This window comes from Microchirus variegatus (genome assembly GCF_963457635.1).
Source record: "Microchirus variegatus genome assembly, chromosome: 14".
NCBI classification, from domain to species: Eukaryota; Metazoa; Chordata; class Actinopteri; order Pleuronectiformes; family Soleidae; genus Microchirus; species Microchirus variegatus.
In genome coordinates this window covers 11,843,603-11,867,047 of record NC_139815.1, presented here as the reverse complement: position 1 = coordinate 11,867,047, position 23,445 = coordinate 11,843,603, and the positions used below count along the sequence as shown (strand labels likewise).

General features: G+C 40.8%; 1 protein-coding gene across 1 annotated transcript in view; it reads right to left on the bottom strand.

The window, feature by feature from the left end:
• Window positions 1–222: 222 nt before the first annotated feature.
• mdga1 (MAM domain containing glycosylphosphatidylinositol anchor 1) overlaps window positions 223–23,445 on the bottom strand; it is a gene marked incomplete at both ends in the record, with an annotated part of 169,146 nt that continues 145,923 nt past the window's right edge. The window contains 4 exons of the mRNA XM_083901189.1: window positions 223–308; window positions 3,238–3,346; window positions 15,520–15,650; window positions 23,151–23,312. Coding sequence (XP_083757315.1) covers window positions 223–308; window positions 3,238–3,346; window positions 15,520–15,650; window positions 23,151–23,312 — 488 coding nt within the window. The remainder of the gene's footprint in view (window positions 309–3,237; window positions 3,347–15,519; window positions 15,651–23,150; window positions 23,313–23,445) is intronic.

The window sequence follows — 23,445 nt, the reverse complement described above, 5'->3', positions numbered from 1 at the left end:
CTCAAAGAAAGCAAAGGAAAATAACAAGGCTTATTGTTACTGAAACAAGAGCAATGAAACGGGATGCATGAAGTACAGAAAGACGAGGGAGGAGGACGGACAGGTGGGATGAGCGAGAAGCGGAAATAAGACGAAGGGTGAAAGGGTAGGAAGTGAAGTAGACGAGTGTGAGTCAGGGTAGCGTCTGGCAGCGCTAGACGGGGTCGGTGTGAGAAGTGCTCATCATCTGTAGAGCAACAACAGGAAGCAGGAGAGGCCAAAGATCAACCAGCAGGCCGGTGGGAGTGAGCGCGATCCTCCGATCAGGACTATGGAAAACAAAGACAGTGGTTTGACTCTTGATGGCATTATTAAAACAAAAGAGAAGACAAGAAACTCTCCACCTAATGATTCTACAGTACACACCACTGCTGTTTACACTGTAGCCATCACAATTACCTTGTATTCTTTTAATTTATTTGGACATAATATTTCACAGGATACATTTCGTCACACTGGTAAAATAATCGCCTAAGTCAGGGGTGTCAAACTCATTTTCACTGAGGGTCACATCAGCATAATGGTTACTCTCAAAGGGCCTGATATAACTGTCATACAGAATAAATGTAACCAAATATAATGTAAAATAAAGGTAACTAATCCGTAAACATATTGCTAAATATAACTTTCTGTATTTATTACTTATTCAAGTTACAAATATGATGCATTATTGTAACCTGGTCCGCGATGGTGTTTCTTGACAAACTAACAGTTTTAAAAGTCTGTATCTGGTCAGGTCAGACCTGCTCACACACACCTTCAGCGTGCACTGCTTCAAAAACACACCCTCAGAAAAAGACTTTGAAGCACAGGTGATTTCTTCAGCCAGAGTAAAGCGAGCTTTCACTGCCACATCGTTTTTGGTTGTGGTTTTTGTGAACACATTCTGCTGCGATCACAGTCTCAATGTCAATTTCACTCGTCGCGTGATGCGTACACAGTGATGCACTGCGATATAGTGGCGGGATGCCGTCACTTTGCAAGTAACGCAGTCGCCATGCATTATGGGAAATGTAGTTTATGGTCAACGCACGCCTTAAAGCAGCATAGACCTATTTTAACACAGATTTTTAAGACCAATTAATCACTTGCGGTCCACATAAAATGAGGTGGCGGGCCACATCTGGCCCCCGGGCCTTGAGTTTGAAACATGTGGCCTAAGTCGTTTTTTTTTTTTGGTCTAAATCCTCTCCTCATGACGCCGGCCACCTATGGTGAAATCGGCTACATCCTCAGTTGATCAGATTATGTGATTTTATCCCTTTACGATAATGACCATCAAGTGTGTGACTTAAGTGGTGAAGTTTTTTGTGCTTCCTGAAAAACTTGAAACAATGAGTTAGGTGATTATTTAAACAGGGTGAGGATTTACTTTTAGCAGTGGCATCACAGAAAAAAAGATAATTATTCATATTTTTGTTGAAGCACAGAAGAAGAATTAAAGAAGAACTGGTGAATCAAGGCCGGTTAATTATCTGTGCACCTGAAGTATATTCACTTATTTCACCTTTCGGCTGCCTTTTTTCCGTGTGCCTTAAAATTAAACCATGTGTCCAATGTAAAAAAGACAGCTAAATTAAAGGTGCAGTAAGAAAGTAAGAAAAGTTAAAATGTACTAAGGAGAAAAGACAGAGGCTGCAGAGAGGACAACACATTTTAGTGGGAGCAGAAGTATAGGAACAGACTGAGCATACATTGAGGAGGTGGGGGAGTAAACACGTAAGAGAAACAGAGAGAGAGAGAGAGACCACACATTATCTCAACAGCTTTGAGATTTTAATGAGGAAAATAACTTACAACTGATGTCATCATTAGTAATATGTGATGCTTTGTTTTTCCTTTCCTCTGCAGGTCGTTACTCTTGTTTGTACTGTTAGGTTATACAGTGCTGTATAGTGTGTGCACATCTTTGTCATGTCATCTACTTGCGCCGCATCCCAGCAGTTGCGTACGTTGCAACTGAGACTGGCATTACACCATTTTTTTATTTTTTGGAAACAAATTATACATGCAAGCAACTCAAAGGCAGAGTTTCATAAATAAAGGAGGTATACTCTATTAAAAAGATCAATTCTGGTTCATATTAAGAGCCCATCCACAAGGCAGAAAATCAATATTTATAACAAAGCTTTCAACTATACTGTGTGTGTGTGTGTGTGTGTACTACAGTAAGCAGGCAACATATTGAATTGTCTGTCTCTCTGTTTTCCCTCTAACTCACAAAAACCCACACTGTCTTTCTCTCTGACTCACATACAGTACACACACATATTTGTTGTCTCTCTCCACACACACAGACACACACACACACACACACACACACACACACACACACACACATCGGGTAAGTCTTCAGTGACCATGTTGTGTCACGCCATGTTTTGACATTTATTCTGTATCACAAAAATTGTGCCGTAACACACAATGTCTTTATGCAACGTTTAAAATAAAAATCTGTCATTTCTAAAAAAGCATGCGTTTAGTTTTCGTGCTACTCTTATCCTTACTTCACCTTGCAAACTCTACAGTGAAGAATAAAAAAAAAAAATCTGTACTCAAGTCAGCTGCGTTTATTTTTCTTACAGTGGCAAGGACTCTTTAGGCACCTGCTTAATAATTACCCATCTGTCTGCACTGTACGTCTCTGCCTGCACAAAAGCTGCAGGACACGAATGCAAACGCACACACACACACACACACACACGCTCAGAGGGCTCAAGAGCTTTCGTCTTCCTGTTTACACCTTCATCCATTATTCACTCCATCCGCCCGTGTCTTTACATGCACATATTTGTGAGCTCACACATCCAAGCACGCACTCACAAACACACACACTGGCGCACAGGTGTCTCACAACAGGGGGGGGTTTGAGGAGGTTAAGGCAAGTTGTTAATATTTCACTTTGTCATTTTTGACTTTTGGGTTGTTATCGTGATACTCAATTCCATTTGGTGTGATATCTTGTGTCTGAAGTGTATATCCTCCTCAATTAATTGCTTTTTCAAGTGAAATCAGTTGACCTCCGCTCACTTATATGTGTGCTTAAAGTGCTTAAATTCCTTTTTTATTTTCATTAAAAACATAGCAAAGCTATTTAGACGTTAAATAGTTATGTTCCACTCGAATGTGCCTGCAGATAACTGTAGAGTGGTATCATTTGTGTTCATGCGCTTACATCTCTTATCTTACCTGTCTTACCTGCGCTGGCTACAGTGTTCTCCTGCGTGCACTTCCCTCTGGTGATGGACACGTCGTCGATGGCGATATCGCCTTCAAAACTTGGGCCACGAATGCCTTCGAACACAATCTGAGTCAAGAAGAGACACAGAAGAATGCTGGGTGAGTTTATATGACAGTACCCGATTTAATGGCACTACAATCCAAAAAACATCCAGGTGAAACTGTAATTAAACAAAAGCTAAGAAAAAAATGACTATATACAGTATGTATTGGAATTTTGAAGTATTCCCGTATTATTGTCCCAGAACAATCTGGGACCCACAACAACAAAACCAAACAGGAGAACCTTCTGAAAACTTTCCAACTTCTCCATTTAGCCACAAGCCATCTGGTTTTGACTGACAGCCTAATTACTGTTGTGTAGCAAAGGCACCAAAAGCCCATTGCACCCAGCTAATCAAAAAAACAAGTGCACTCTGTCTGGAATATGAGACGAGGAAAAGCAAATAAACAAAACTGTGAAAACTCTGTTGCTGCACAAAAAAAAACAAAAAAACAACAACTCTCATGACTGTAGACGTTATTTGGTATAACTGCAAACACAGCTGTAATTTAAACACAGCATCCCAGTCTTTACAGCATACATACAGAGATTATTTAACCCAAGCAGGGCTGGTGTCATGTTATGTGCAAATATATCAAGGTTTGATTCAATTAACCTGGAGAAAAGATTGACCCAAGCCCATATATGGGCACGAGAGAGTGAAATGTAGAGAGTGGAGGAGCAAACGCCGAGGTAACCATCTCTCAGCGCTGTGGCATTCCATTACCTGTTTTTTTAATCAGCGGGGGTTGTGCTGTTAGCTCCTAAAACATATGTCAGTTTGAAATATCACACAGAAATTCATGGGGCAGATACCAATAGCCTACTTATTGCCGAAGACATGGGGCAGCATAACTGTGTGCATTTGAAGTTACTTCTCCCCTCAGCAGTGTAATCATGAAAACCAATTTAAAGTGGGAAATGTTTCAGTGTAAAATTAAAAAAAAAAAAAAAATCTTTATTTAGTTCAACCACTGGCTCTTAGTTTCTGTGCTCCTACTTTGGAATCACTGAACATGTCACGGCTGGATACACTTGCATGGCCTGTACTGTATGTGTGAGTCTCAAAAACACACAGAGACGGAGCAATTTAGTGACGTTCGTAAAAGAAAAAGAAGACAAAGGGGAGCGGTACCTCCCCTTTGTCTCCAATTAAGTCACAGAATGAGAGATATTCTTTAAGTTTGTAAATAAACCAAAGAACATACGTTGTGTCCTGGGCCTCACATGACACGTTGGACTATATTGTTAAAGGACTCATATTATACCCTATTTCTCCAAGTGAACCTAGTGTGGTGTCCTAATGAACATGTCTGTGACATGCTTTGGTCAAAATACTTTAAGGATGAAGCACCACAGCAGTTCAATCACCCTGCCAAAACAGCCCTGTTCAGAACGCTCTGTTTCGTAGTATCTAAGTAGTACTTCAAGGTGCCATATGTAAGAACGTGGCCAAAAACAGTTACATTCAAATTCAATATACCGAGGTCTTTTAGGTTTTGTTTTTTGACGTAACTGGCAACCCATGGTTGCTCGGCAGCTGGGACTCTACTGACTTCAATGATTGGTAGACGGCGGTAGGTGGCGACACATGCCAAAACTTGATTTCTAAACATAAACATGATTTGCAGTCTGCAAAATATTTTTTAATGCAAATATTTTGGCTGTACTGTTGTTGTTGGTGAGTTCAGTTTGTTATATGAACATTATTCCTGAGTCTCTGTGACATATTAGGAGGATTTTATGACCAGTTGCTTTAGATTTATTACATAATGCACCTTTAAGGGACAGGAAATGAAATCAGCCACAGAGGCTACTGGGAGCTAACAGTAGTTAGCATTTGGAAAAGTGATCGATCATTTGCAGGCTCTAGCAGGCACATTGCCATCATATATAACATGTATCCACTGGACAGATAAATCCTCTGATGCTGGAAGTTTGTGTAGAACTCTGTGCTGCACTGTGGAGCCAAGAATAGAACTTTTTGTGTTTTACGGACAAAGCGGAGCCCCTCGAGACAACAATTCCAGGAATTTAGCGCATTGTGACGTCCCAGTGATTGCGGAAGTCAACATCGCCTGTTTTATCTCCTGTACTTAGACTGAGGAGGACCACAAAAACATGAGTGAGTCATCTTTTTTCACACTTTGCCGACTAATAGGACCTCCAGAGTCCCAAATATAAGGATTTAAATGATTAAAAAGTTGATTTTGCATAATATGTCCCCTTTATTATTAATTGTGCTACAAGATGCATGCCACACACACACACAGTTACCAAATTCTGAATTGGTTTCTGAGAAGACTCTGGTTAAAAGCTTAAAAAAGCAGAACAGGCTCAGTGGGTTAACATGGTGAGCTCATTTATGCAAACACGCTATCAGATTTTTAAGGCAGACGGTAAGAGTGAGGGTTATTCAGAGGCAGAAGGGGGAAGAGGCTAACTGCTAAAATGTTATTTTTAAATGCTGCAATTTACTATGCTTATTATTTTGGTTTTATTTTCTCCTTCTATCCTTTACCCCGTCAGCTAGCCCTACTAAAACAAGCCCAAGACAATACAGGATCCCTGTAGCTAACAACAAACACATCCATACTAACCCACATACCGTTACTATGCATGCATGTGCTGTATGCCTCTGTGCACCTGTGAGTGGAAAACACCAGATTGCTGTATAATTAGAGACAAAGCCCAGAGAAACAGTGGCCTTGACACGGCGCGCGGAACAACATCACAAAACAACTGTCTCCTTTCACAACACAATCGCACAAAGTATAATCATTTTCTAGCACAGATATCAAAGAGAAAGTCGAGCCACAAAGCAACGCAACATCCTGCAATGCAACACAGGCTGGCAAAAAAAAAATAAAAAAATGATTCAATGACTTTGTTTTTGTGGAAATCCTCCGGGAAACAGGTTTATGCCCTTTGACTTAACGTTCGCTGCTGACCGATCAAGCTGAAGTGCATCTCAATTTTATACATTTTATGCGGTAAGTGAACACTTTATGATGCTCAATCACACAGTGGTACAGCAGCTAACACTGCTGCCTCACAGCAAGAAGGTCCGCAATTTAGATGCAGAGGGTCTCTTTATGTGAAGCTTACATATTCTCCCCGTGTGTGTGTTGGACTGTGACTTCCTCCCACAGTCCAAAACATGCAGATTAGTTTAATTGGACACTTTAAACTGACTGTACGTGTGAGAGCGAGCGGTTGTTTGTCTCTGTATGTTGGCCTTGTGATGGACTGGCGACCTGTCTTCCACGGCAATGTCAGATGGGATTGGCTCAATCCCCGCTACAACCCTCTTATCGGGGATAAAGTAGTTGAACATGAATAATCTTTGAGCACTGACGTGACAATAATAAATCAAGTATATAGACGGCAAAGATTTTAGAAGAACGACATCAATAGTAACATGGTGCGGTCACAGGTTTAATGTAACAGCAGGGACATGCTTGTTTTAGCTATTGAGGTGTGTGTGTGTGTGTGTGTGTGTGTGTGTGTGTGGCTCTGTAGGATCAAAAGGTGTGCACAGAAGTGTCAGAGTTGTGAATATGTCGTTCTATCAACCTTAAACATTTCCATTGATGTGCTGTTCACATACTAGAGGGTACACAGCCACGAGAGTAAAACAGAGAGTGTGTGTGTGTGTGTGTGTGTGTGTGTGTGTGTGTGTGTGTGTGTGAAATATAAGTGCAGAACACAGTCACTGCTGCTGTGTGCGACACAGTAATGTGGGTTGGCCTGGTTTCCAACAATCCCCCAGGTATAAAACACTGTGAGGAACACAGATGGCCTCTGGGTAATCCACAGAGGAGCGAGTGGAAACACAGATAATCTACTGCAACATGTTACCTTTTTACAACACTGATTGTACGTGTACATGCAATTTCTTATTTGTAATAAACGGTCTCAGTGAACTATTGACTGTTCGGTCGTGTACAGGAGTGCAATTTTTCCACATCTGTCTATAAAGCAAGTTGCGTCTGTGTGTCCGTGACAGGCATTAGCGCTGCCCATTGGTCAAATCGCCCTAAGACTTTGGAAATGGATTGAACATGGCCCGATGGTGTGCATCCTTGATTTTCAATTTTTTTTGGATGAATTATAATTTTCTCTGAGTTATCACGCTGCACCAGACAGGCAGCGGCTCATCAGCAGCAGCTGCGCTGTCTGGTGCGGGGAGGTGGGAGTGAAGAGACTCTCCTCACTGTGGGTGAGACATTTTCACACGGTTCACCGCAGAACATGGTGTTGTACTGAAACGACGAGGTCAGTGTCCATTCACCACATATTTATATTTATATTTATATATTTATTTTGCAGTAGCATGCTACTACTTTGCAGCTAACTTGGCAAACCTAGTTTAGTTTATTGTTTTTTTTATTAACAGGGACCATGTATAGAACAGGTTCTATACCAGGGTTAGCTAAACAGCTAATTTGCAACTGTGGTCCTTGTTTCCAAAAGTAAGCTAGCGAGGCTACGATTAGCATTAGCGTAGGGCTAACATAATACAAGCATGCTACTACTTTGCGGCTAACTTGGTGAACCAGTTTCCAAAGGTAAGCTAGCGAGGCTACGATTAGCATTAGCGTAGGGCTAACGTAATACAAACACTGTGCAACCTCATTAGGCACAACGCAGATGTTTTTATTTGTGACACAAAAAAGTTAACATATGCCAGTGGTTGACAGCTAGCTAAACTAATGCTAATTTAAAATGAAAACATTTGCATTGTGCCTAATGAGGTTGCACAGTGTTTGTATTACGTTAGCCTTTAAGTTCTTATCATGCAATACCATAACTTAAAAATCTTCTTCAGGTCCCACTTTAGAAATACCTACTTCCGACGTGCACTGCACTAGTTTTATCAATTTACAACTTCAGTATACACGCAAACAATTGACATTCTAACACTTCCTTATCAACTGGCTCTACCCCAGGTTACAATAAAAGCTTTGTATTAACACAAGCCACTGGTTTGGCTCCAGCCCCTGTTTAAAAGAGGCAGCATGGGAAGCTGTTCTCAAAGACATCATTACTTTTGATGGACAGAGCACAAATAGAAGGGAATACTGAGGCGAGTGGCAGAACCTCAAAGAGCTTCAATGGATGCAGTCGGTGAACCGTGCAGAGGATTACAACGTTTGTGTTCTCTGTGGACATGCTCTTAACATGAAGCAGGAGTGAAACAAGTGTCAATACACAGTCACTCCTGCAGTCAGTGGAACTGAGTAACATCTACTTCAAAAATACTAGTTTATCCCAAAGAAATGTAATTAGTAAATCATTTGAATGTTGTTCAGAGGTTTAAAATTTGCAACAATAAATCATTTACACACTACAGGGGTAATGTGTGTTTTTTTTTCTTGCAAACCTGGATTAGATTTTGTTCTTCAGATGTAGACAAAAATAATCACACTTTAACAGCAAAACAGCAGACACAGTGACTGCTCCAACACAGCGACTCTAATTAAACCAGGTTTGCACCTTGTCTAGTTTTTGGTACACAAGGCCTTTGAGGTGAATGCGAACATTTCCAGACGGTACGAGTTAAAGTTAATGGAATTGTTAGAGAGAGATCTTTGTCAAATCTGAGGAAATAATTACATTGGCCAGAGCACTAACTGCAAGAGAATTTCAGAAACTAAAGTCCTATGTATTCACATTATTTTAAGGTCCAGTGTACATGGTTTAGGGGTTTTATTTGTGCTGTAGGATGTAATATAACAATGACAACAGTGTAGGTTCTTATAAAGCTTGTGGAAGGTCATGTTATGGTGAGAGATATTCAGTGCCATTTAACCTTACACATCAAAACTTTAAATGTGCATTACACACTGCAGCTGCAAACTGGAGTCTCTGTAAACAATGAAGACCAGTGATTAACTTGCAGCCTCTGTCTCATATGAGTATGTTAATTCAGCAGACCAAGAGTACAATCTTAGAAATAAGGGTGCTTCTACAAGGGCTGAGGCTCTACCTGGAACCTGAGGTTCTACCTGGAACCATTTGCTCCTGAAGAAAGGGTTTTTCAAGGGTTCTTGGTAACACCAATGGTTTCAGTAAGAACCATTTTGATCTAGAGAACCCTTTAAAACTCCTTTCCTGAACAAAGGGCTTTAGAAAGGTTCTTGGTGGAACCATCCAAGAGGGTTCTTGGTGGAACCTTTATAAAAAGGTTCTACCAGAGCCAAAAAGGCTTCTCCTATGAGGACAAGCCGAAGAACCTTATATGGTTTTACTTGGTTTTTACCACTTTTATTTCTAAGAGTGTATAATGCACCTGTTCTGGTTCAAAAAGTTAGAGATAATTTAATATCACAAAACTTCTAAGAGACAACAAGTGTGACTAAACCTTATACAACCCCCTGACTCTTAGAAATAAAAGTGCTAAGTAGAACCAAATAAGGTTCTTCAGCTTGTCCCCATAGGAGAACCCCTTTTTATAAAGGTTCCACCTGGAACCCTTTTGGAGAGTTCCACCAAGAACCCTTTTAAAAGCCTTTATTCAGGAAAGGGGTTTTAAAGGGTTCTCTGGATCAAAATGGTTCTTACTGGAACCATTAGTGTTACCAAGAACCCTTGAAAAACTCTTTCTTTCGGGAAAGGGTTTTTCAGAAGCAAATGGTTCCAGGTAGAACCTCAGCCCTTGTAGAAGGACCCATTTAGAACCCTACTTCTAAGAGTGTACATGTATATCATGCACACTAAGCACTATTTGGACAAAGCATCACATGGGCACTGTTTTGACGTTTAGCTGCAAATAGCTGCTATTGTTGGCATCATTATACTGTACTTGTGGAAACAGCAACATAAGCTTTATCCTTCAGCAGCCAGAAGTTATTGTCCCGGTCATCTGTAACAGTCGTCGGCTCCTTCATACACTCGAGTATCAATAATTTTAGATGCAGCGAGCCACAGCAACTGACAAAATAAATGTAACGGAGCTATTCTTTATTCCAGCGAAAGGAAGGTGGAAGATGGCAACAGCAATTGTGTCAGGTAATTGTCAACACCAGACAGCTTAATCATTATTAGCGATTGTAAGGAAATCACAACTCCCCAGATGCTGAGAGAGACGGAGGTCGAAGGAGAACAAGAGGCAGAAAAGAATGGGGGTTGGGAGACGGCGTGGCTGAGGGAACAAGGCAGGAGGAGAGGCAGCGACAGGGGCCGCAGAAAGGATGGGGCTAAGAAAGAAAACTCGAAAAAGAAGAGACAGAAGAGTCAGGTCTTATTTCATTTCATCAGACCCTTGAGGGGCTCCATACATAACAGAAAAAAGGGAGGAAAGGAGTAGGGAGAGCAGGGAAAGGAGAGAATAGGAAAGTATGTATATTAGCTTGCTCCTCTGGCTGGTGCTAGAATCAAGGCTGCACACTCTCTATACATTATTGAACATCTCTATTTGTTACATGGCAGTGTGTGATAATGTGGTACTGATTGTCTGTTCTGCTTATGGTGAACGGTGTAAATTATTCAAGTGAATGGCAGCACAAGAAATCTATATACATGAAACATGCAATTGATTGATAGATCAAAACAAATATATATATTTAAGATATTTTGATCAGTCGGTTTTTGCATAACCATAACTGAGAGATAGTGTAAGGATGGATGTCACGTAAAAATGTCACACTCCTGATCCAAATAATGGAGTGAACAAACGTGACAGTCTATGCATGCACACATGACAAAGACGAGTGAAGAGGAAATCTGGCATATAAATGGAGACCTTTAGTTGCCAAGGAGATAATCGCACATGTACATGCATCCCTTCTCATTCATCCATCCACCCTGTCTCACCTACTGTACCCAAGCTCAGGTCCAGACTCAAATGGGATGCTGAATATTTAAAGGCCCCATATTATGCAAAATCAACTTTTTAATCATTTAAATCCTTATATTTGGGACTCTGGAGGTCCTATCAGTCCGCAAAGTGTGGAAAAAGATGACTCACTCATGTTTTTGTGGTCCTCCTCAGTCTAAGTACAGGAGATAAAACACGCGATGTTGGCCTCCACACTGATTGGGACGTCACAATGTGCTAAATTCCTGGAATTGTTGTCTCGCGGAGATCCGCTTTGTTCGTAAAATATGCCAGAGTGCTGGCGAGGTAGGTAACAGTATCCGAAAACCAGAAGTCCGCAAAAAGTTCTATTCTTGGCTCCACAGTGCAGCACAGAGTTCTACACAAACTTCCAGCCTCAGAGGATTTATCTGTCCAGTGGATACACAGCAATGTGCCTGCTCGAGCCTGCAAATTATCACTTTTCCAAATACCAACTACTGTTAGCTCCCAGTAGCCTCTGTGGCTGATGTCATTTCCTGTCCCTTAAGTTCCGTTTTCCTCATTGATGACACAGTCTGTCCACACACATGCTTTCTCTGTCTCAACAACACCCACTGTTTTGCTCACACACTATATGCACCTGAGAGCAGATTACTTACAGTTTAATTTCTGTTCAGGATCAGCAGGTTATGGTATCTGGGCCAATTAGGCAAAATACACTGTGCATGTAAAGTTAGGCTCTTCCCTGTGACTCCTTCTCTTATCATACTGTGCATATAAAGGACATTAAATGTTGCGTGTGAGTGATGTATCTGCATGTATTTCACCTTGAACCTGGTTCATGTGGTAGGAATTTGACAAAAAAAAAAAAGATGTTGGAGATGTAGGTGTGTGTAAATTCCTATACAGGAAATCCTTGGGTCACATCAAATGCCTCGTTAATGCTGCTTTTGAAACGACTAAACTCACTGAATTACAAGCACAACTGGCCCGTAATACGCGGCGTCCTACGAAGTAAATTAACGTCAGTCTGAGGATACTTTGCACCTCAAAAAGACGACACATGACAAAACTGTTTGCAACAAAGCATAATGAACAATAAAAAAAGAAAGAAAAAAAGGTGTCATTTTCTCTCATGGTGAAGGAAACATGGTGTTGCTGAGCAATAGTTAATAGAGAGCAAATGCAGCTCCCAGCTAAGGCCTTCAGCTCACATTCACCATGAATTCAATTCCCCCCCCCCCCCATGCACTTACGCAGAGTATCTAGAATCATTACAACACAACGAGCAGGAATCCCCTGCTCATAAATAACCCTGTTAATTGACCTGTCATAGCTAATTGCTGCAGGGGATAAGAAACGGTTGTGTGTTTGTGTGTGTGTTTGTGTGTGTGTGTGTGTAAAAACCCTTTGTCTACATGTACACGTGTGTGTACCGTGCACAGTGTTTATGCATCTGATTATAATTACTGCATCATAGCGCAGACATGATACACAAAGAGCGGTCTGGTTGAAGACTCTCTTTCCAGTGTTCGAGTGTTGGCTGTAGAGACACGGTCATTAGCCTGGAGACGGCATGTGTGAGGCAGACCAGGGCCTGAATCGACCGCACTGGTCAAGTTTGTCCGCTGGGACACAGAGAATCATAAGTGGAGATACGGGGAGAGAGAAAAAAAACCAAGAAGAGTTTGAGAAACAAACACACAGGAGTTTTGAGGGATCTTTCTCCCCTGTTAACATGCTGAGGCGGATACAAACACACACATACACACAGCACAGGCACACAATGAGTGAGAAAGGCCGAGGAAAAAAAAAAATGAGAGAGAAAGTGTCAAGTTCAGATAGAAAGAAGGACTGAGTCATCTAGTGTACACGACCACCTCCCAGCAGGGAAGAGCTAACTGCAAGTGAAGCTGCCAAAGAGCCGATGGGACCTCAGTGATGTGTCAACAGACTCTATTCAAACAAAGTCCTCTTCTCTGTCCTGTCTCCCAGACTGTTTTCCTCCACTGTCTGACTGAATGTGTACAGTGAAACAAACTCTAAACTTGTGGTGACCTCAAACAAGGGCGTAAAAAAGCAGTATTATAAAAGCAAAACAAACTAGGAAAGGCTGCACCCCTTGAGCCTAATTTGAGTTTGGTCAGAGCTTTAGATGAATAATTCACATAAATTCAATCCAGTTAGATTTAAATTGATCGACGGCCTGAAACAGAAATGACAGGGACAATGTTTCATGTGATGCTGAAATGACACAAAACCTCTAATAGCACTTATTTACATAGTGTCTTGCTTTTCAATTATTTTTGTCCAGTAAGATTTTGTAAAATGACTCATATCAAGCTAATATTAAATCGTGTTTATCAAGTCGAACCAAGCATGTTGTTATATACACATGTTTTTATTCATAGGTCATGTATTCATATTGTTTAAAGGTCCCATATTATAACCTATTTCTGCAAGTGAACCTAGTTCCCTGGTGTCCTAATGAACATGTCTGTGACATGCTTTGGTCAAAATACCATAAGGATGAAGCACCACAGCAGTTCAATCACCCTGCCAAAACAGCCCTGTTCAGAACGCTCTGTAAAGTAAAACGAAACTTAAGGGACAGGAAATGACATCAGCCACAGAGGCTACTGGGAAAAATTTTGGAAAAGTGATCATTTGCAGGCTCTAGCAGGCACATTGCCGTCATATATAACATGTATGCACTGGACAGATAAATCCTCTGAGGCTGGAAGTTTGTGTAGAACTCTGTGCTGCACTGTGGAGCCAAGAATAGAACTTTTGGCGGACTTTGTGGACTTCTGGTGTTAGGATACCGTTGCCCTCGCCTGCACTCTGGTGTGTTTCACTGACAAAGCGGAGCTCAGAGAGACAACAATTCCAGGAATTTAGCGTCTTGTGACGTCCCAATGAGCGCGGAAGTCAACATTGCGTGTTTTTATCTCCTGTACTTTGACTGAGGAGGGATCACAAAAACATCATCTTTTTTCACACTTTGCCGACGGATAGGACCTGCAGAGTCCCAAATATAAGTATTAAAATGATTACAAAGTTGATTTAGCATAATATGGGACCTTTAACTCCAAACTCAGAATCTTCTCAAAAAATGACCTGAATGTTCACTCAAGGTTCTTCATTCATCTATAGTTCAGTGTGGTGCTGAAATGAGTCGTTACATATAACTAATAAAACAACTTACCACGCTCTCTCATAGTATAAAGCTGGGCTTAATTTATCTTTAGAATAATTTTCATTGCCTTCATTAGTACAGCTTTTGTGCCAAAGAGTGCACTCGATATAATGACACCATATTGATTTCACGCTCTGAGACTGTGAGGAGTTGCAGTGACTCAGGTGCTAGCAGAGACACTAAAGCAGGAGTGAGAATTCACACACAGTGTCGTTTCTTTACACTCGCGGCCATATCTGTTGCTGAAAAACCTTAATGTTCTTATTCAAAAACAGGTGTTGATATTTTGTCTTCACCAAGGAAGAAAACTAGATTTTCTTCACCTTCCGAACATTAAAAGATGTCATGAGAATCTTTCTAAATTATGTGCAAAATTTTACTTTCTATTTTTGTCTGAAATTCCCTTGATTCCCAATGTAAAATGTTCCTAGTTCTATCTCACTGAATTATAGGCCTGCTCACTGTGCGAAATACAGGGGGGTCTGGGGTTAGACCGCCCTGATTAACACTCAAGACCCACTGAAAGCCTCAAATGCTAAATTTGAGGGGGTTCTTAACATGTTACAGTGTAATTGGAAAGCATGTTTTTTTCCTAAAGAATTTTGTAATTTCAGTTTTACATATATGATCTACATACATAATACACTTTGCATTCTTTCTTATCCTTTTTAACCAGACAAAATGTCAATTATTTTATTTCTAATTATTACTTTCCAAATGGCGCTGTGGAAAAGGCCCACACAAGCCCACATCTGACAGGGAAGATAGCCAATACTGCAGGGTGGCACCAGGGGTGGTGAAACAGTATTGCGCAACAAATGGGAGATGGGACCCCCCCGATTATTAATGGGTATTTCGCACACTGGGCCTTCATTGCAAAAGTAACAATAGAGACAAAGTGGGTGCAAACTTAGAAATGTCGAAAACCTGTTACTGGAAAAATTAATTCAATTAATGATAATACAAAAGATATAATTCTATGTTTTGTGCTCTTCAAGTACAGTGCATTCTAAATGTGTGGCTGTCGTACGATAATTATTCACGGCACACTTAAGACACATCTATTACAATGACAATGAGAAAACACAGCCTTAGGTCGTATCATTTGTTACACACTTGTGTATTTAATTCATTGCTGTATTGTTGTTTCGTGATCATCTGTGTTGAGAAGAAAAGTCCTCACTAAATTCTTACCTGGAAGGGTCCGCTGGGACTGATGTCAAAGAAAGCTGTCTTCCAGTCCGGGCCTTGAGGACCTGACTTTGTCCAAATCACTGTGTCCACTGAGGCAATGCTTCTCACTCTCAGAATCACATTCAGAGTACCTGTGAAAACACACATTGGAGCCTGTCAGTTGGGACACAATGAAGACTGCAATCTCCAAGCAAAAATGTGTTATTATCAAAAGTTAAAGAGGTGCCTCTTCCAACACACACACACACACACAAATGGTCTATGTATGAGATAGTGTGACCCCTGCTTGTGTATTTGTTTAAAAAAAAAACAAAAAAAAAAACTGCTGGTTGGTAAATGTTCCAATTAGGAGCTGGCTGGGAATCATTAAGAAGATGAATTATACTCTCACACCATGGAAACCCAAGAGAGAGAGAGACGCACAGAGAGCAGGAGACAGATGATTTGAATAACCTCTCTATGACGATGATGATGATGATTGAGTCATTTTCTCAAGCCTGTTTTTCACTTGTCCGGGACAACAGGATTTGTGTGTTATGCCTCTACAATAGTCACATTTTTAAGTAACTGTGCGTGGCAATAAGCGTCCTCTTTGTATTACAGTAGTAAATGTCAATTAATAAACACATCTTTATTCCTTTCATTCCGACACCTTCATCTACCTTCCACTATTAAGTCTGTGCCACTTTCTCTCTTCTATCTTCCTGCAGTAGACTTTTGATAACCCACCGCAGCTCATTTAATCCTCACCCTCACACAGTATCTTATCTTCACCCTCATGCATTAGCAGGACAAAAAAAATGACCATGTCTATGCCTGCTATGTGTGTGTTATGACCTTTCTAGCATCTCCAGTCCTCACGGAGACCAAACCCTGCTCCCAATAATGTCAGATTCTAATTGTAAGAGGTCCTGGTTAAGTTTAAGCTAAGATTTGAGGTGTGATTAGGTTAAGGTTCAGGCATTTATGGTTAAGGGATGATACTGGCTGTCCAAGTTAATGGAAGTCAGTGCAGTGTCCAAAGTATAGCTGCACACACTTGTATGTGTATCTATACCCATTTAATAACACCACCACTGAGCATAATTGACTTCACGTACAATGCAAACTCTATTTATATCACTGTGTGGTGTCACTTATCTGGAAACTGTTGTTTTTTAGTCATTTCCATGTTTATCTGTTCAGCCTCATAGCAATTTTACACTTATTTTCTTTTTTCCTTAAATGACACGTAAAGCAAATGCAGTTTTTTTTTTTTTTTTTTTTATCTTCACACATTATACGCTGTATGTTAGAAAATAGCAAATATAGAATAAAGACCTAAAACAGTTTCATTCAGGATTGTTTGAGTGTGTCTATAAATATGCAAAGCCTCTTGGATGAGAGGTGAAACATCTTCAAACCTGACTCAAGCAAGTCCAGTAGCCTACAGCTACAGCTACTGAATACTACGACCTGGATGAATGCGAACCATAACAGACAGGTCTAAAAATATGGCTCCAAGATGCACCGGAGCCAAACATAGCACAGCTCAGAGAGAGGGAGGGAGAGAGAGAGAGAGAGAGAGGCGACAGGACTGATGCTTAACCAGCACTGTCTTTGTATACACTGCATCTGTAAATACGACCAAAATGGTGAAGATTGTTGCTTCTCTATATGTTGAGAGATTCAGATTCAGAGAAATGCAATATAATATCTTACAAAATGTTTATATATCGCCATATAGTAACTATACAGCAGGGGCTTCTGCAAAATGTAAGACTATTTTAGGGACAAGATTTCACTGCCTCTGGGAATGGGACAAGATTAAACGGTTTTGGCAATCTGTATGTGATGAGGTTACTGTGGTGATTAAGCAGCAACTACAGCCTGATCCAATATAAAGTTTATCGGGATATATCCCTGAATCACTACGATCACATAAGAACACAGTACATTTTGTGCTTATGTTCTCAAAATAACAGACAATAACAGACAATATTTCTGTGGAAAGACTAAGATTTCGTATTAACGGTCAGAATGACCTTTTTTTAGTTTAGTTTAGTTTAGTTTGACAAAGTGTTAAAGTACCTGGGAACTTCGAGTGCAACTGCCTGAAATGTAAGACCTAACAAGGACCTTTGAGATCATTGCAGTGGGTGTATTCTGGATGTGCTTCATATCTCATATAATTTGTATGCACTGTACTGGACTGTTATAATTTTGAAAATGTTCCAAAAAAAGAACGTTCAACGAAAAAAAAAAAAACAAAACAGTAGTGGCAGAGATGTTGTGAGACTTTAGGGATTCATTCAAGTGGTTCCATATTGGAACGCTTATATATACCGTGTGTATGTATTTCATTTTACTGAATTTTACATGACTTGAAAACTAATTTTTAAACACTTAGCAAGGTGGTTACTAAGACCTAATTTTGTGATGAAAAAAATACTTCTATCATTTTCTTGTGTTTTTTTTCCACTTTCAGGGAAACCTTAGGAAGTCACTGCACTTCAAAAGGCAAAAGCCACATTACATTTGAAAGCACATTAAACAGCACCGTTATATAAAGGATATCAACTACCTCCACATGACTGAACCTTACTGTACCCATTCTCACAGAGCCATTCTCTCTTCATCTTCATCACGATCTTCACATACAAGAGATGGAAGAGGAAAGAAAACGCTGATAACCCATCTATTGATCGGTCTCAGGTAACAGACAGTGTGTCAGAGAGACACAGCTATATTAAGGCTATACTTTCACAATCATGAGCGGTAAAAAACACACAGCAGACTCCATTGATGATAATAAGAAAAGTGGCACATGTATTCGCTCTTCCACCATCTCCATAAATGGTTCATGTGCTCTGTGCCTCTGTTGCTGCTTAGCCTAAAAGTCAAAACTTTACGCAACAGTGTTCATAAATTATTTCATAAATGCAAATTTATATTAAATAAAGCACTCACAGAGCACAACCCCCTGCCAAGACTGCTTAGTTTCCCAATGTCAATACCCCGTCTCTCAAGGTTAACAATTGTTTTCAAAAAATTCCTGAAATCGGATCCATCATTTTTTATTGGACCGTGACCTACACTGTGAGAGATAATGAGATAATAGACCCTTTACTTTTTGAAGTATCTCACTGACAGACAAATAGATAAACATGGAAAAAAATGTAACCTCTTTAGCGTAGATAATAACGGTACATTCCCTGTCCTTGGCATCTGTAACATCAACAAGCAAATACGTGAGCAAAGACCTGAGTAAATGACCAATTCAGAAAAGATGGGACAAATCAGCTAAATGACTTTATAATAGTGCTGGGCGTTAACGGCAGTTAACAGTGTCAACCTTAACGCATGACGTGTTTCCATGACAACTGACCGGAAAAAGACACGCGTGACGTCACGTTTACGTGTCTCTCGATTGTTAAAATTAGTCTATAAACTAATGCTAAACTTTGAAAAACAGAGGCACACATACGCAGTACACAGGTACGCTGGTTATTTGTAGCGCTGCTCTTTTCGTTTAATAAACAGACCGCTCCAGTTTCGACTGTAGGCGCGCTAACGGCGCTAAATGAGCTAATGCAGCTAACGGAGCTAATGCTGCGTTCCAGAGCCCATCCAAACCAGTTGGACGTGGGACTGCACTAGAATGCCTGTCGAAGTGGGACCTCCTACTCCCAAAGTCGCGGCTGATCGACTTACCCCCACTTCACCAAATTCAGTTGGAGAATAATGGCCGCGCCCATGGAGTCACATGAATAGGCTATAAACTTTACTTTTCTGCGTGTAGAGTTGTTTTAGACACGGACATTTTATCTTGTTTTTCATGTTATGGCGTGAAATGATGTCGTCGTTGTTATCTGTTAGCATGAAGATATGTCGGGCTACAGTAAAAGTATACTCATGATGTTACATATCGATATGTATCGCTTTGCGGCTTGCTTGTGTTATGCAAGTAGACTGAATTGCTGACAGTCAAAATGCCTCTTCAAACATAAAGTGAAAGCGCCATCGTCCATGTTTTCTAACATTCCACTTCAATTGCTGGAACGCTTTGAAGTAGGAGCTAGTACAATTCAGGTAGAATAATGCTGCGTTCCAGAGCCCATCCAAACCAGTTGGATGTGGGACTTATCCTACCTCCAACTAGAAAAAGTGCACTGGAATACCTGTCAAAGTGGGACCTCCTACTAGTGAAGTCGGGGCTGATCGACCTACCCCGACTTCACCAAAATGAGAATAGTCGGAGAATAATGGTGGCGCCCATGGAGTCACATGAATAGGCTATAAACTTTACTTTTCTGTGTGTAGAGTTGTTTTAGACACAGGGATTTTATCACAACTTGTTTTTCATGTTATGGCGTGAATTTATGTCGTTGTTGTTATCTGTTAGCATGAAGATATGTAGGGCTACGGTAAAAGTATACTCATGACGTTATATGTATCGCTTTTACATATACGGCTCGCTTGTTTATGTAAGTAGACTGAATTGCTGACAGTCAAAATGCCTTTTCAAACATTAATCTAAAGCGCCGTGATCGTCCACGTTTTCTAACATTCGACTTCAATTGCTGGAATGCTTTAAGTAGGAGCTAGTACAATCCAGGTAGGATAAGTCCCACATCTCATTTCCGAATGTTAGAAAACATGGACGATGGTGGCGCTTTAGACTTATGTTTAAAGAGGCATTTTGACTGTCAGCAATTCAGTCTACTTACATACACGATATGTAACGACATGAGTATACTTTTACTTTTAAGTTGTGATAAAATTGCTGTGTCTTAAACAAGTCTATACACAGAAAAGTAAAGTTTATAGCCTATTCATGTGACTCGATGTGCGCCGCCATTATTCTCCGACGTCATTTTGGTGAAGTCGGGGTAGGTCGATCAGCCCCGACTTCGCGAGCAGGAGGTCCCACTTCGACAGGTATTCCAGTGCACTTTTTATAGCTGAAGGTAGAATAAGTCCCAGGTCCTACTGGTTTGTATGGGCTCTGGAACGCAGCATAACTGGTAAACGGTGCCTGGACTCCGGTGTTGCGGTACGTAAACATGACATCACGCGCCGGTCAGCCGTCATGGAAACGTGTCGTGCGTTAATAGTGCCCAGCACTACTTCATAATTAAACTTTATTGGAAAACAAATTGATAATTGGCAGTATAAAGGAGTAGATGTAGAAACATGCTCCAAAAGAAACGACAGCACTTGCCTTTTGATGTAAACTTATTAAAAGACAGTGATATGTCATTACTGTCATAAGCTTTCACGTAGCCTTCATTTTACTTTGGCACAGACTATGGAACGTTCACACAGAGAACGTAATGAAAGTCTTCACCATGTATTATCCAAAACACTGTAAGAAGCACATTTAAATTACCTCATACTCTAATTTGTCCTCAGTCAGCGTGAAGTGAAAGTAAACCAACGATTCTCGTATGCTTGCCAGTGGAAATGAGCCAGTTTAAAACGCGACCCAGTGCCAAACAAAACTAATTAAATGTTGTTTATTGTTGCTGCCAGCTAAACCAAAAAAAGAAGTGTTTTTTCCATTTACATTGCCGGTCTATTACAAATCTTAAATCCAAACTAGTCAGAGGGCATTGTACTTTCCCTGCCAATTTTGCCAAATCCTCAAAAGATGCCTTTTCCCTCTTTTATATTCAAATAACAATCCACGTGACAAAACAGACAGTATATACAGTATTACATGTGAGTTGGAGGTAACCGTTTTTTTAATTTTATGGATTGCATCGTGTCAATGTATGCGAATACTTTAATGCTTTGCAGTACTTCATCATCAAGCACTACTTGTGCATGCGCTGAACATTACCATGTTGATGGACTACCCTGCAGCTCTCTGATCTAGCCTTTTCTAACCTCACTTCTATGCCCCATCGTTCTTTTTCACTCACTCTTTCCTTTTTCCGCAGCCATTCCATTTTTCCCATCATCTTTACTTTCAACTCTTCGTTAATCCTGCCATCCTCTTCTCCAGGGCTGACCAGCCCTCGTACTCCCCCTCACCATCTTTTCTCTCTCTGACCCCCTCTGTCGTTCCTCATTTATCCACCTTTTAGTCATCAAGAGTCAAACTGTGTCCCTTTGGCAGGAGTGTGAGCTTTGCCAAGGTAAGGCAATTAAAGCGACAACAGATTGGAACAGACTGTCAGGGATACAGAGTAAATTGTGGGAGGGCTTTCAGCAGAGCGGGGCGTAGCTGGTAACAGATTGCTCTAATCGTATCCAGGGAGTGTGTGACTGATGTAGCATTGTGTTGTCTGAGCTTGTGCAGAGATGCTTTGCTGTGAAACATCAACAAAACCTAAGAACAAACTGCATTAAGTGTTTGTATCTTATGTAATATGTGCTGTTATATATGTTGTTGAGTGAATAGAGGACAATGAGACAAAACACATACAATTAACTCAACTACAGAATCGGGTTTTTATAAAGCAAGTTGCGTCTGTCTGTCTGTGACAGGCATATCTAGCTGACCGTTAGTCAGATCGCCCTAAGACTTTGGATGTGGGTTGAGCATGGCCTGATGGTGTGCATCCTTGATTTTCAAATTTTTTGGATGAATTTTCACTGATTTATCACACAACAGCAGACAGGCAGCAGCTCATCAGCAGCAGCTGCGCTGTCTGGGGCGGGGAGGTGGGAGTGAAGAGACTGTCCTCATGGTGGGTGAGACATTTTCACACGGTTCAATGCAGAACATGGTGTTATACTGAAACGACGAAGTCAGTGTCCATTCACCAATACATATTTATTTTGCATTAGCATGCTACTACTTTGCGGCTAACTTGACAAACCTGTTTCCAAAGGTAAGCTAGCAAGGCTACAAATAGCATTAGCATAGGGCTAACAATACAAACACTGTGCAACCTCATTAGGCACAACGCAAATGTTTTCATTTTCGATTAGCATTAGCGTAGCTAGATGTCATGACTGTCAGCCTCAGCTTATCATGCATTACCATAACTGAAAAATCTTCTTCAGCTTCAGCTCCCACTATAGGAATACATACTTCCTATGGGCACTGCACTAGTTCCAAAAAAATCCTGTGTATGTTTGTCACTATGAAGGTCTGTCCAGAAGTGAGGACTGGCCACAGTGTCCTTACACTCCAAAAATGTCCTAATTCCATGAGGGCTATAACTCAAACAGGTCCCAACAAAGATGGGTGAGAGTGTGTGTGTGTGTGTGTGTGTGTGTGTGTCCGTGAATATATAGTACATATAGGCTACAGGATGTATGCATTCTACCTGTGTGACAGAGCATATTATGACAAACAGCTCCTCCAAATGACTGATTGTGTCTTGCCACCACCATAAATCACACACCCACTGCCCCCTTCAACCACTCACTACACACACACATACACACTGAGGCAAAAGCAGAAACATACAAAGATAACTTTTTTGACTCCACACACACACACACCTACTTTGTTGTGTCTTGACAAGCTCTTTACAAGTGTGGGTCAAGCATAAAGTTCAGATTTTGACAGAAGCCCAGCGATACTAAAACCCCAACAGTTTTTGCGTGTCAGTATATTTCTCGCTTAGCATCCTGTTGTGATTCTATGATTTTAGTTGACAGTTATCGCACGAGCATTATCCTGACGTACTCACCAATGTGTTTGCCCTTCATGTGGTAGTAGAAGGAGACGCAGTATGGCATCCTGCCGGAGCCCTTGGGGCCCCTGTATGAGGTCTCATTAAAAAGTGGAGACAGCAGACGAGCTTTGTCTCCCTGAACACGTGGTTGCGACGCCTCGATGTACATGTAGTACCCTAAAACCAACAAAACACAACGCTATGTTTCAGGATTCCAGATAAACACACATTACATTTGTCTGTTTTTCTTAAACCAACCACTCAGTGTGCAGTCTTCCTGTCTCTGCAGGGCTATGACAACTACACAGAA